This window comes from Erythrolamprus reginae, chromosome 1 (assembly GCF_031021105.1).
Source record: "Erythrolamprus reginae isolate rEryReg1 chromosome 1, rEryReg1.hap1, whole genome shotgun sequence".
In the NCBI taxonomy this organism is placed as follows: domain Eukaryota; kingdom Metazoa; phylum Chordata; class Lepidosauria; order Squamata; family Dipsadidae; genus Erythrolamprus; species Erythrolamprus reginae.
In genome coordinates, this window is record NC_091950.1 from 383,238,042 (window position 1) to 383,252,789 (window position 14,748).

General features: G+C 37.2%; 1 protein-coding gene across 2 annotated transcripts in view; it reads left to right on the top strand.

The window, feature by feature from the left end:
• VRK2 (VRK serine/threonine kinase 2) overlaps window positions 1-14,748 on the top strand; it is a 65,146-nt gene that overhangs the window by 37,829 nt on the left and 12,569 nt on the right. For both annotated transcript variants that reach the window (XM_070734781.1, XM_070734782.1), the window contains exons 9-10: window positions 3,595-3,715; window positions 10,919-10,977. In XM_070734781.1, coding sequence (XP_070590882.1) covers window positions 3,595-3,715; window positions 10,919-10,977 — 180 coding nt within the window. The remainder of the gene's footprint in view (window positions 1-3,594; window positions 3,716-10,918; window positions 10,978-14,748) is intronic.

Sequence of the window (14,748 nt, forward strand, 5' to 3'; positions counted from 1 at the left end):
GCTTCTGTGCATGCACAGAAAAAAAATTCAAAAAATTTAAAAATATGTTTTTTAAAGATCGTGGTGCCCATGGATTGGCACTAATTGATGTGGTTTGTGATGTCATTGTAATTTCACCAGCAGGTCATTACCGGTTCAGGCAAACCAGTCCAAACCAGGAAGAACCCACCATAGTTGTTACTAGTAGATTAAATGATGTGGTGGCTTGGAGCCTTGCACTCTTCTTTTTTCTTTTTTCTCATCTTGTGATCTAGGATAGTTCATGGGTTGCTCACTCAACTGGGCAACTCAATGAGTGGTAAAAATCCCATCACTCTCTCAAGCAGTGTGTATTTCATGTTTCTGAATGGGTAGAATAAATTTAATGTGATTTTTTTAAATCCATAAAGCATTTCCAGCATATTTGCTCTTTGAAATTTGTAGCAAATCATTATGAAGAAGTAACTAATGTCCATGCACGGTACTGAAGCTTTACTTTCTTTCTACTTTCTTTATTTAACCCTTTCTACAAAGTTAGCATGCTAGCCATACTAGCTCTAAGACATGGTCAGTAAACAGAAACAACAACATTCCTGACCAGTTCTTCCCTTTATCATCAATCAGGGTCAATGTTTTCATAAGGGCACTTTACAAGTTAACATCTAATTGAGAGGAGGGCAGGCGTCTAGCAGGTTTGGTAGTGATTGCATTCCACATAAATATGAGGAGTGGATACAATACACCTCCTTTCCAAGCATCACTTCAGAGCAAAATGTTATAAAATAAAATGCCGTGTAGACTGAACAAGCCTATACATACTAAACACTGGACAACCATTTGTCTGAAATGGTATAATGATGGTATAGTAATGAAATACTTGTGCAGAAGATTGGATTAGGTCAACTGTATTATTCAATGTTCTATGTTAAATTTGAAAGCAAAAGTTCTCAACTTGCTGAATTCATTTCCATTTTTTAGGATAAGGTAAAAGTGGATTGTAGAAGTTTGAAGTGTATATCTATTTCAAATTTGGTCCTCAAATTTGGCAGCTTTAAGACTTGTGGAGCAACTCCCAGAACTCTCCAACTTCTTAAACTATGCTGTCTGTAGAATTTTGGGAGTTGAAATCCACAAGTCTTAAAGTTGCCAAGATAGGGGACCCCGGATTTATATTGTTAAATGTCGACCACACAACAATATTTATTTGACTTAGAATTATTCAGGAAAGCACTCCCGAAGGAAAAAAAATTAAGCAGTCAGAAATAAACATTCTACACTTTTAATTTCACCCATTTTAAAAATAAATTATTTGTGAAAAACTATTGGTCTTTAGAAAATGCAGTATCTCTTTTTCACAATTCCAGTTGAAAAAGCCTATTTGCCTACAGAAAATGACCATAACCTGATTCTAAATGAAAGTTGGCTTTTTGTTAGCAAAATATAGCCTTGCAAAAGTGTTAGATTATAGAGTGGGGCATTTTTCAGACATAAAATTATTCAAATTGTAGTTTTGTTTATGACATCTTAAAATGATGTAACATATTATTTTCTCCTTTTATGTACACAGATTTATCTTTTCTTGAGAATAAAAATTGGGGACTCCAGTAATTCTCTTTCTGTTCCTTATCTTTGACAGTAATATTTAGTATGTATATTTTATCATAGTTCTATTGAATATAGAAACAGCAATCTTTTTACTTTTTCCTAAAGATTGAAGAATTTGGAAAGCATGCTATTTCTAAAATATTGGGATTCTGTAGGTTGACATTAATATAAAATAACAAAGGAAAATGGGCTTGTACATCTAAAATTTGGAAAATCAACAATACTTTTTGCTTTGTTGCATGTTTACAGAATTGGGCAAATTGAAATTATCTAATGTTTCACTTTTGAAGGTACAGACCACTAAGTGACTGGATATTTACTATGAATTAATTATAATATGACATTTTCCTTATATGATAGATGACAAGTGCAATTTTTATAATTGTGATTGTAATTTTATAATAGGAAATTAGCTATGATTTCTTCATATCTGTGATATTTTTATTAACATTTTGAGAATTGTGATTGTGTTAGGATAGCATTTATAGAGATAGATGGGAATACAGTAATTTGTTAAATTTTTATTATTGGAATTCACCTAAAATGCTACAATTGTATATGTGGAAGATTGATTTTGTTTATTTTAATATCACAAGCAATGCTTTTGGGTTTGTACAGAATGAAAGCTAATTTAGAATAAAAGAGACCCTCAAGACAATAAAATAGCATCCTGATAGATTGAAGGGATTCATAATCCAGTAGTTGAACAGCAGTTAATATGTCGAAATTTATGTGCTTCCATCATAAAAAAAGAGCTGTGCATCTGCCCAAGAATGGATTTAGTTCTATTAGACCAGGCTTCCATAGTTTATAATCAAATATTGTCTTTCAGAATCACCTGAGAAATTTTGGTAATGAAATACAGAACTTGTCAGTATCTCAGATTCCTAGTGCAGAACTATGAATTGGAAAAAAAACCCCTGTTACAGAGACTTCCAGATATCTTGGATTATAAATACTATCATCTCTATCAGGCCGATTTATCTGATGTTATCCTCTCCCTATTTGTTATTGCAAAGTTGAGAACACTGTTTTGAATGGATGTACAATGCATATATTCATACAAGTACAGAATTCTGTCTTTTGTTTAGAAAAATAAAGGAAAAAATGATTGTTACCTGTTGGTGTGTATGCGTGTGTGTTGCTTCTCTTGCAACCTAGTTCACAAGTCTAACTAATGTCTCCTTGCTTATTACTTTATCTTTAATAAAGTGTTTAGAAGCATGTTGCTAGAAAGAGCCAGTGAGAAACTTACATATCTTTAAGACAGCTTGCGGCTTATACTAGCTCTGCTATTAAATTCTACCTACCATAAATGGTTTGCTTTTTAATAATTTGGAAATAACGCTAGATTTAAATTGAATGAACACTTCAGTCAAAAAGAGCCAAGGGATTTATGCTTCCAAGCTATGCAGAAGCATTCCTGTCTCTTTGTGCAGATATTGTGCTGCTCAAATTGTAAGCCCACTAGAGGGCACTGTTGTCATGCCGTCGGCCATCCAGCATCTCTGGTTTAGTGGAGCAGGAAAGGCCATCACTGTTTAGTCTGCTCTCGAAGGGTCTCGGCATGACCAATGTGGACCCCATGGACTTCCTGGAACATGTGTTAGCAATTTAGGAGCAGACATTTATTTCTTTGTTTTACTGCCTGGCTCTTGGAAAAAAGTGTTGGTGCCGGGTTATGGGCTGTCTGGATCATGTCAGAGGCCATGGGGATCAAGTTCATGTGACAGGGCAAGCAAAGGGATGGAGGAGGTGAGGAAGCTGCCCCTCCCCAGGAGCAACAAATCGCTGCCTGTCTGTGGACTGCAGCCAAAAGACAGGCCGTGCGGAGTTCCTGGGACAGCTGAAAAAACACGGCATAATTCTGCCCAATTCCCTCTTTTGCTGAACTAGTGCATTAAATTACTATAGTTTTATTTTATTTTTTTTAAAAAAAGAAGTGGTGGTGATGATGGGGAAGCTAGCTCAGTAATAATTTTTCTTTCCTCCTTCAAATTCTCAATTTAGCACCATCCCGAAGAGGGGACCTTGAAACCTTGGGCTACTGTATGTTGCAGTGGATCTGCGGAAGTCTACCCTGGGAGCGGAATTTGAAGCATCCTGAGGCTGTGCAGGCTGCAAAAACAAAGTAAAAAAAAACCCCTGTTATTTATTTAATTAGATGTTCTGCCCTAACTCTGCAAAACGGGACAGGTTGAAATGAGTGGGTATGTGTTGGGAAAGTATGTGTGCAGGGATCACCCTTTGTAATGAATCAATTCGTCCCCTCTGCCCCCAAAAAGAAAAAAACCCCCCTCTTTCAGAAAATCAAAGCAAACCCTAAATATAGCTACATGAAATAAAATACATTTTTGGATGGAAAGCATTGGCCCCTAAGTTACACTCTTGAAAGAATTGCAAGAATACAGTCAACGTTAACTGTGCTTATTGCTCTTATTTTAATTAATATTGGATCCCCTTTTATAAAAATCCATTGGAAAGCAAGCTCCTTATTGCTGAGGGAGTTGAATGGTTTCCCTCCCCTCTCTTGTATTGTCTGTGCTAAAGGACAGCAGCTGGCAACTTTAATGAAGATGACCGGAGAAGGTTCTGCTAAACTGCCAGGAGGTTCACAGATGAGGCCTTTTCTTGACAAAGCACAAGGGGTTTTGTTTTGTGTGGGATTTTTTTTTTTTGCAGTTGTTGCTCTACCCAAGTGGTTCTCAACCTTTATAATGCCGCAACCCCTTAATACTGTTCCTCATGTTGTGGTGATCCCCAACCATAAGTCTAGCACCAATTCTCCCAACAGAGCTTTAAGCTGATTGGCAGGAAGGTTAGAGGGACACCCCCACTGTAAACGCCTGATTGGTCGGATTGTAAAAATATGTTCCTAGTTGCCAGAATAGAAGCTTTAGTTCCTAACAGCATGGGAAATTTGTCTTTTCCCATGGTCTTAGGCGACCCCTGTGAAATGGTTGTTTGAACCCCAAAGGGATCCCAACCTCCAGGTTGAGAAACCACTGCTCTACCTACAAGTGAGTGTGGGTCAAATTGCGAGCAAATAACAGTAATGCATTCCCAGTCACTATCAGGGGACCCATGTGTGGTTGTGCTTGTGTTAGGCTCTAGGATTAATCCCCAATGAACAAACTTTTCTTAAGCAAATACAGTCTAGAGAAATTGTCTAAGGAGCCTCATAAAGTTGACAGACTAATTTTGCTGCAAAAGGGGCTGTATGTATTCACCTACAATTGGAATCCATTTGTTCTCCAAGGAATATATTCTTATGAAACTCTTGAAACTTATCTTTCAAAGATAGCGGTCACATGCTGTCACAACAATATTGTGAGATGGCTAGTTCTGAGCACCCCCTCGCTTAACCCAAATTCCCACCCGTTTTCCACTACTCTGTAGTGCATATCTCTTTAATTTAAATAGATGAAACCAGTCTGTACAGGAGTGTTTCTTGACAGCCTGAAATGGCTTAGACAGCTGGGTTATCCTAGTGCCTTGAATCTTAGTGTTTTGAATTTTTAAAATACAAACTAACCTCTGAAATACAATCCTGCAGCAAAGTCTCATTGAATACAATTGGACGATTATTAGTTGCAACTACAATATTCTATTTATTTGAGAGACTTTGTATAATTACCTTTAACAAATGGAACACATGTTTGCACATGGCATCAATTAACTATTGGATTACAAAAAAAAAGGTTGTTGATAAGTTGTTATAAGTTTTAATTGTAAGATCTTGGTACTTTGCTTTTGAATGCAATTTTATTCCAATTTATTCCCTTCTTTTTAAAGGGTATTTTCAGAAAGGCCTTTCATAAGTGTGAAAAACAAAAGGAAGCTAGAATTCCACCTGCTTCCTTTCCTTAAAGCATGTAATTAGCCCCAGCAAAGTGGAACTTGTGTGGCAGTCTCTCTGCCCTTATTGTGGGACCTAAGTACGTGAATTATTGGGCCCCACACAGCCAGTTTCTTGGCTCATAATATACCAGCTATGTTGCAGTGGAGGGTTACAAGTGGCAAAGGCAGCAAAGTTTTAAATAGGGCAAGTCACAACAGAGGTACACAATAGGGATGGCTTGTTCTGAAGAAATCAATCTGCACATTCAGTTTGGCACTGGCTCTCTGCAGAGAGGGGGAGGGAGGTTAGCCTGCAGGCTGTAGATAATAAAGATTGTATCTGTAAATGTTGACTTTGTACAGTATTGTTTAATATTTTCTCCTTTAAAACTCTTGATCACTACAATTCCCCACTACCTGCCTCTTAATGCAATTCAGTATTCAGTCAATGTAATCCTTAAAAATTATTAATTCTGCACTCAACAGTTAACCCCATGAAAGGATGACATCTCCTTCACAAAGTCCCTTTACCCGATACACACACATATACCAGTATGCTCTTTGAGAATCTTGAGATTTTATTTTTTTTAAATTAAACATTTCCTATGTTTATCTTGCTAATGTGGGTTGAAGAACAAATTATAGACCCCTGTTTTGAATGCCCAGATTTGGTTATTTTCAGGTTAAATACTTGGGTACTTATGAGTTGTCCATTAAGTTGTGTTATCTGATTAACTAGCACACTTGGTATGAGGCAACATTATATAAACTAACAAATCGATAACCACTTGTTTGAAGTCATGTATGGTTTCCTGCCTAAGTAGAGGGTTGGACTAGAAGAACTCCAATGTCCCTTCCAATTATGCTATGCTATGCTATGCTATGCTATGCTATTCTAACTAGCCTAATGCAGAGCAAAGGTTTTGCAAATCTGCATCTCTGTTTCGCCTCTTTCAGTTCTTATATGAAACATCTTTATTATTTATTAGAAAGGATAACTTTTATGTCAGATAAGATGCAGTATTAAGCCAAATAACTGTGTTGGGTATTTGACAACTCAAATTAATTGGATTTTGGGCAAAAGGAATGAAGAAAGCATCTGCTGGAGAATTTGTGAAGCTAAAGTTGTCTGGTGTTAAGCCAGATTTTTGCCAAACATGGCTTCGGATTCTAGCGTTTATTTTATTTATTATTAATTGGACGTTTATGCCATGCATGCATTAGTCTTTCTGGAATGAAAGGAATTATTGGCTTAAACAACAGGAGGACCCCAGGCAAGCTAGTCTATTCCACTTAAATTGTTAGTACTGCAGATAGTTCTCTGTTAACAATGACAATTAGGACTGAACTGGAATTGCATTAACATAATTATATAGTGTGATGTCATGTGACCACACTTTTTAGCAACAGCAGTTCCAGTTGCTGTTGTTAAGCAAACAGTGTGCAAGTTGTTAAGTGAGGACCTCATATACCTCTTCCTGCTGGCTACCCATTGATTGCTTATGGGAAGCTAGCAGGGAACGTCGGAAATTGCCATCATGTGATTGCAGCCTGCTGTGATGTTGAAATTGTGAGCCAGACACTGAGTGTTCAGTTCATTGTCACATGACTGCAGGGATGCTGCGAGGGCCAAAACTGAGGCTCAATCATAAGTACAGCTTGTTTTGCAGTGGCATAAGTTCCACAAGTAGTGGTTAAACACCTGTATTTGGAAAGAAGCAGCTCCTCATAATTTGGCACAACAAAGATCACACAATAGGGTGTAAGCATAATGTGGTACATAGATTTTTAAAACAATTAAACAAGGACAGGCTGAATACCTGAAGAGGTAGTCCTCGACTTATGACCACAACTGAGCCCAACATTTTTATTGCTAGGTGAGACATTGATTAAGTGAATTTTGCCTCAATTTACAACTTTTTCTTGTCACAGTTGTTAAGTGAATTACTGCAGTTGTTAAGCTAGTAACACGGTTATTAAAACAATCTGGCTTCCCCAGCATAGCATTTTGTTCCTTATATGTTCCAAAATCTTGATCTCCTATTGGTGTGTATTGTGTGACTGATGCAAAGTCTAGCCTTGTTATCTGGAACTAGTGATATAACAACAACAACAATAGAGTTGGAAGGTTTTCTCATCCAACCCCCTGCTTAGGCAGGAAACCCTACACTACTTCAGACAAATGGTTATCCAACATCTTTTTAAAAACTTCTAGTGTTGGACCATTCACAACTTCTGGAGATAAGCTATTCTACGGATTAATTGTTCTAACTGTCAGGAAATTTATCCTTAGTTCTATGTTGTTGTTTGTTGTTGTTGTTGCTGTTATTATTATTATTATTAATTAGATTTGTATGCCACCCTTCTCTGAAGTAACTTCTCTCCGTGTTGAGTCTCCACCCATTGTTTCTTGTTCTACCCTCAGGTGCTTTGGAGAATAGGTTGACTCCCTCTTCTTTGTGGCAACCCCTGAGATATTGGAAGACTGCTTTCATGTCTCCCCTGGTCCTTCTTTTCATTAAACTAGACAAACCCAGTTCCTGCAACCGTTCTTCATATGTTTTAGCCTCCAGTCTCCTAATCATCTTTATTATTCTTCTCTGTACTCTTTCAAGAGTTTCAACATCCTTTTTGCATCGTGGCGACCAAAACTGAATTCAGTATTCCAAGTGTGGCCTTACCAAGGCATTATAAAGTGGTATTAACACTTTGCACGATCTTGATTCAACCCCCCTGTTAATGCAGCCTAGAAGTGTGTTGGCTTTTTTGGCAGCCGCTGCACACTGCTGGCTCATATTTAAATGGCTGACCACTAGGACTCCAAGATCCCTCTGAAGCTACTACTGTTGAGCAATGTACCAGATATACTGTACCTGTACATATTGTTTTTCTTGCCTAAATGTAGAACCTTACTTTTTTCATCATTGAATTTCCTTATGTTAGATAGCGCCCAATGTTTGATAAGATCCTTCTGTATTTTGTGTCTATCTTCTAGAGTGTTGGCTATTCCTGCCAGTTTGGTGTCATCTGCAAATTTGATGAGTTCTCCATCTATCCCCTTGTCCAAATTATTGATGAAGATGTTGAAGAGTATTGGGCCTAGAGTCTTGGGGTACTCCACTGCATACATCCCTCCATGTAAATGCCGTTCCATTGAGCACTACATGTTGAGTGCAGTTGGTTAGCCAGCTTTGAATCCATCTGGTGGTGTTGCTGTCCATCCCACATTTTTCTACTTTATCTAGTAGTAGGTTATGGTCTACTTTATCAAATGCCTTACTAAAGTCCAAGTAAACTACATTAAAAGCATTCCTCTGGTCCACTAATTTTGTCACTTTGTCAAAGAATGCAATAAGATTAGTCTGACATGATCTGTTTTTGACAAACCCATATTGGCTTTTGGTTATTACTTTGTTTGCTTCTAGGTGTTTGTTGATTCATTGCTTGATTATCTTTTCCAAAATCTTCCCTGGTATTGAGATCAGGCTGATTGTTCTGTAGATTCCTGGATCTGTTTTTTTTTCTTTTTTGAAGATGGGAACTGCATCAGCTCTTTTCCAGTCCTCTGGCAGTTCCCTGATGCTCCAGGATCTTTGAAAGATATAGTTCAATGGTTCTGAGATCTTGTTTGCCAGTTCCTTCAGAACCTTGAGGTGTAATCCATCTGTTCCTGGTGATTTGAGTTCATCTAGAGTAGAGAGGTGTTCACTTACCATTTTCTTCCCTGTTTTAAGTTGTGTTCCTAATATGTTTTTATGATGCTGTTTTTTCCCCTTTGTATAAAGACAAATGCAAAAAACATGTTTAATAGTTCTGCTTTCTTCCTGTTCACATGTGAACACTGATGAAATGGATTGTGGGCTTGATCCTTCTCTCCTGGCATTTTAGGGAACCCAGCAATTAAATAATCAAGTTTAATATGTTATGTGAGAATAACTGATAGATGTTTAAGTGGTCTGGTGAAACATATTGGGTGGATGGGATAGAGAGTGCTGGATAGAAGAAAAGGAGGCATATCTAATTCTTGAGATTCTAAGATCTCTGCCCATGTAGTGTCTCACATTGGACATTACAATAGTGGAGTCAGAGAAAAATGAGATGCCAGTCAAAAGAAAGTGTTAAGCATCCATCAACTTCTGGTTTTCCAAATACTTTTCTTGCTATTTTCCCAGGGTTTGCCATGTATGTCTAATCTAAAGTTCATAAAAGCTGAAGTAAAGAAGTTGTTTTCATGGCGTATTTTCCTATTATCTCTGGAATACGGTTATGGACTTCAACTCCCAGAATTCTCCAGCCAGAATCATTATCCTTGAAGAAATGCTAACTTAAAACTGTTGAATTACAAGAGTTTTTTTTACCATTTCCAAACCTACTAAGAAACCAAGATTCATAACAGCATTTAAACTATGAAAGGTGATCTCTCTTTTGCTTTCTATGCTCAAGCAGAGACTGGGCACCTTCTGCCATGCATTCTTTCCTTTGTATTCCTGCCCTTAGGACATAAGGAACAGACACTGATCTAGACAAGTGATTTGTACGGTGCATTCCAGTAGTAAAGACTATAAAGTGTATGTTTGTGAGTGAGTGTATGCACACGCACCCTCTTGTTTTAACACAGTGATATGTGAAGGCTGGAGTGGATTAAGCCTGAATGAGCAAGCAATTGACAAACATGTTGACTTCTTCTGAAGATCAGCTTCCAAATAGTATGAAAGCTGATGATGGTGTCAGGATAGGAGGTGAAAGTCACTGGAGACTACCTAGAAGGGGGGGGGGAGCTAAAATATAGGGACATTTGAGGTTAATTTTGGTCTGGCTCTTTTTAAATATTTTAATTTTTCCTCTGTTAAAAGCAATCTTTTAAAGAAGATTTGAAGGCTGCGATAACCACAAATCCCAAGGTTTTCTCAGTCCTTACCATGTAGAAATAATTTTAAAGGTAGAAGAGGCACATTGGTTTGTTTCATCGGTAGGCCATAATCTTTACTGTAGCATTCTACTCTAGAAAAGAATGTAGTTTAACTTAGAAATTTATTAAGCAGGAAACTTTCTTGATTTGGTGCAATTCTGGAATTACCTTAGATTGGTATTCCATATACTTACTTGGGAATAAGCCTCACTGAACTGAATAGACATTGGAATAGCAAATTTATCAAATACCATCAATATAAAAATGGATTTGTGAGCAACAAGGAGGGATCAGGTGAACTCTTTAAAATGCAGCAATTAATCTATTCTCTAATAGAAAAGAAAGCACATTTATTACTATTTCTTGTCTTACAGTTAGAAAAAGTTTGGCAGGAGCTCTTGTGAATTTATTTTCTTGGTCATAATTCTGTGTAGTCTAATATCTGTCTGTGGAGAGTTAATATAGAAGAGATGGAGATTTGCTAACTATTCTTGGTTCCCAAAGAGAAAATAATTTGTTAGATTCCAAAGGGAGGATTACCATTTTGCCCCCAATCTCACAAGTGGCTCATTCTTATGGTTCTAGGCTTCTTGATGAACTGCCTGATTCAGTACGAAGGTGGCCTCCTGCAGGAGAAAACTGCGGTAAGTGTAAACACATGTGAATATTATTATATTTCTCCCTTGAGGATGGCCACTCAAATTGCCTAGTTTATGACTCCAAATGGCCAATATTTCTATTTCAAACTTGGCTTGAAAATGCTGAAAGGTGCACCTTCACAGTGGTAGAAAAGGATATGCTTCCGTTTCCTCCAAGCTCATCGAGCTATGGACCCAGCCAAAATGTTTTCTCCTTATTTTCCTGCCTCTGCCTTCAGCTGGGCAAAACATCCTGCAATGCCTTCTAGAGCAGGGTTGTCAAACACAAAATTCATTGAGGGCCATATCAGGATTATGTTTGACCTTGGGGGGCAAAGTAGTTGTGGCCAAGGTGGGAGTGTACAGCTCGACATCACTCTGGTCAGGGTGCCTGTGGTGGCCAAAGTGCTCTGCCAGCAAAAATGGAGTTTGGGAGGGTGGGTCTTGAGTTTGACACCCCTTTTCTAGAGCTACCATGAATGAAAAGAGTCTCTTACACCTTTCATAAAAGTGAACTATCCTTAATATTTGGTCACCTCAAGTCTAATTGATTTGATGTTTTTCTAAAAACAGGGGTCTCCAAACTTGGCAGCTTTAAGACTTGTGGACTTCAGCTCCCAGAATTCTAGGAGTTGAAGTCCCCAAGTGTTAAAGTTGCCAAGTTTGAAGACCTCAGTTCTAAAAGAAAAAGAGGGATGTGTACTTTATAGGCATGCCATAGAGATGCTTCTTTCAGTGAGAGATAAAGAAATAGATAGCTAATGTTATTTTTTTTTTGTAAAATATCAAAATCCCACAATAGGTAGCTGATTATGGTTTTGAAAGTAAGTTAGAAACAAGTGGATATTGAATATGATATTTATTTTTGTCTTGTTAAAGAACAGTGTTGCTGCTAGGTTGATATCTTGCTTCTGTTTGTTCAATTTAACATGCTTTATGATTCTGAGAAAAAATGTTCACACAAGAAGTTGAAATGCAGTAATTATATAGTATATACCAGCACACTTTTCAGTTTGGTGAAACCTAAATTATTTGGTTAAAGACATTTAAAGCTTATTTGGAAAGAATGATTTTGCAAAATGTATGTTGCTACAAAATATATATGTTAAGAGCACTTTTATATTTCCTAATGATTGCCAACATGGAATTTGCCTTTCTTTGTAGATGAAAACTGGCTCAGTATTGATACTGAGCCTCCATCCACAAGAAGGGCAGTAGAGAAGAAGCTGGTAACTACAGGCCAGTTAGCTTGACATCAGTTGTAGTTAAAATGATGGAAACTCTACTCAAAAAGAGGATAAATCAGCACCTAAAAAACAATAACTTATTGGACCCAAATCAGCATGGCTTTACTGAAGGCAAATCATGTCAGACTAATCTCATTGATTTCTTTGACTATGTCACAAAGGTGTTGGATCAAGGTGGTGCCGTGGATATTGCCTACCTGGACTTCAGCAAAGCCTTTGATACGGTTCCACATAAAGAGCTGATAGATAAATTAGTGAAGATTGGACTTAATCCCTGGATAGTTCAATGGATTTGCAGCTGGCTGAAGCTTAGACATCAGAGAGTTATTGTTAATGGCGAGTATTCTGAGCACAGATAGGTTACAAGCGGTGTGCCACAAGGGTCTGTTCTGGGTCCTATTCTTTTTAATATGTTTGTGAGTGACATAGGGGAAGGTTTGGTAGGGAAGGTTTGCCTATTTGCCGATGACTCTAAAGTATGCAATAGGGTTGATATTCCTGGAGGCGTCTGTAATATGGTAAATGATTTAGCTTTACTAGATAAATGGTCAAAGCAATGGAAACTGCAGTTTAATGTTTCCAAATATAAAATAATGCACTTGGGGAAAAGGAAACCTCAATCTGAGTATTGTATTGGCAGTTCTGTGTTAGCAAAAACTTCAGAAGAAAAGGATTTAGGGGTAGTGATTTCTGACAGTCTCAAAATGGGTGAACAGTGCAGTCAGGCGGTAGGGAAAGCAAGTAGGATGCTTGGCTGCATAGCTAGAGGTATAACAAGCAGGAAGAGGGAGATTATGATCCCGCTATATAGAGTGCTGGTGAGACCACATTTGGAATACTGTGTTCAGTTCTGGAGACCTCACCTACAAAAAGATATTGACAAAATTGAACGGGTCCAAAGACAGGCTACAAGAATCGTGGAAGGTCTTAAGCATAAAACATATCAGGAAAGACTTAATGAACTCGATCTGTGTAGTTTGGAGGACAGAAGGAAAAGGGGGGACATGATCGAAACATTTAAATATGTTAAAGGGTTAAATAAGGTCTAGGAGGGAAGTGTTTTTAATAGGAAAGTGAACATAAGAACAAGGGGACACAAACTGAAGTTAGTTGGGGGAAAGATCAAAAGCAACATGAGAAAATATTATTTTACTTAAAGAGTAGTAGATCCTTGGAACAAACTTCCAGCAGACGTGGTAGATAAATCCACAGTAACTGAATTTAAACATGCCTGGGATAAACATATACCCATCCTAAGATAAAATACAGAAAATAGTATAAGGGCAGACTAAATGGACCATGAGGTCTTTTTTTGCCGTCAGACTTCTATGTTTCTATGTTTCTATCACAATCACAAAGTCAGTTTCCAGTCACCTGGCTAAAATCCTATCAACCTCTATGTGATAATGGGTCGGGTTTTTTGTTTTGGTCTCCATAATTGTACAGTGAATAGCATTTACCAACACATGTCTCCTTCCTTAAAGTTATTTGTTAGGAAAACTTTATTTAATGCAGTTTTAAAATGTTAAATAAATCACTATGAGTACATATGCTATTTTAATGTCAATTCCCCTTGCTGGAAACTCTTGAGCAATCTGTTTTAAGTGGCTTCAATTATTTGGTGTAATCAGCAAAATTAGCCACCTCCGGATTATGAACAGCAGTGGCATCAGTATTTGATAATTCAAGTAAACAATGTCCATTGCAATCTCTTTTAGAAGAGTCTTGTTGACACTTTTAGAAGAACCAGAACCTAGTGGGATTGTTCTATAAAAACAATTACCTTCAGAAAGGTTTGTCCTACTGGTTTGAAAAGTTTTGCTAATGTTTTGAATAGTTTGCTTGAAACAGATATTAAATTAAGCAGCCTATCACTTCTTACATTGCTCTCTAAAACAATTAACTATGGTACTTTTCTTGGATTAAAGATGAATTTTCCTCTTCCTTTTTCTAATTCAGAGGTTGATTTAAGGACATCTAATACTGTTAAGAGATCGGTATTTATACATTTTGACTTGTCTGTGGCTGAATACCATCTGGTCCTGCCAACTGAATTTCAGGGAACTATTTATATCACTATTTTAGCGTTTCAAATATGAATATTGTCATACATTTCCAGAATAATTCATTTAGTTTTTCTGTGGTGTCTTGATAATTTTTTCATGTCCCTGTCTCCTTTACTATCCAACCATTTATAAATTCATTAGAAGGTATTCTATAATTTTAATCATTAATGCTTTTGGCCCAAATTGGCCCACAATTATTATGTTATGTTGTTTATTGTAACCCGTATTATGTCCTTGCATGTCTTCCGAGTTTATATTCCATTCTCTTGTTTTTGTAAAGGATTTTTTTTTAACTTGATGTTTCACAGAAACTACTTTGGTGGTTTTTGGAGGCTTGATAATATTATTTAATATTATCTGGTACACATTCTAGAGGGTTTCTGGTTATAAGTTTGAATACTGCAAGCATTTTGGAGAGATGGTCTGTTAGTATTTATTTGTAGTCTTGTAGAAACAAAAACTTT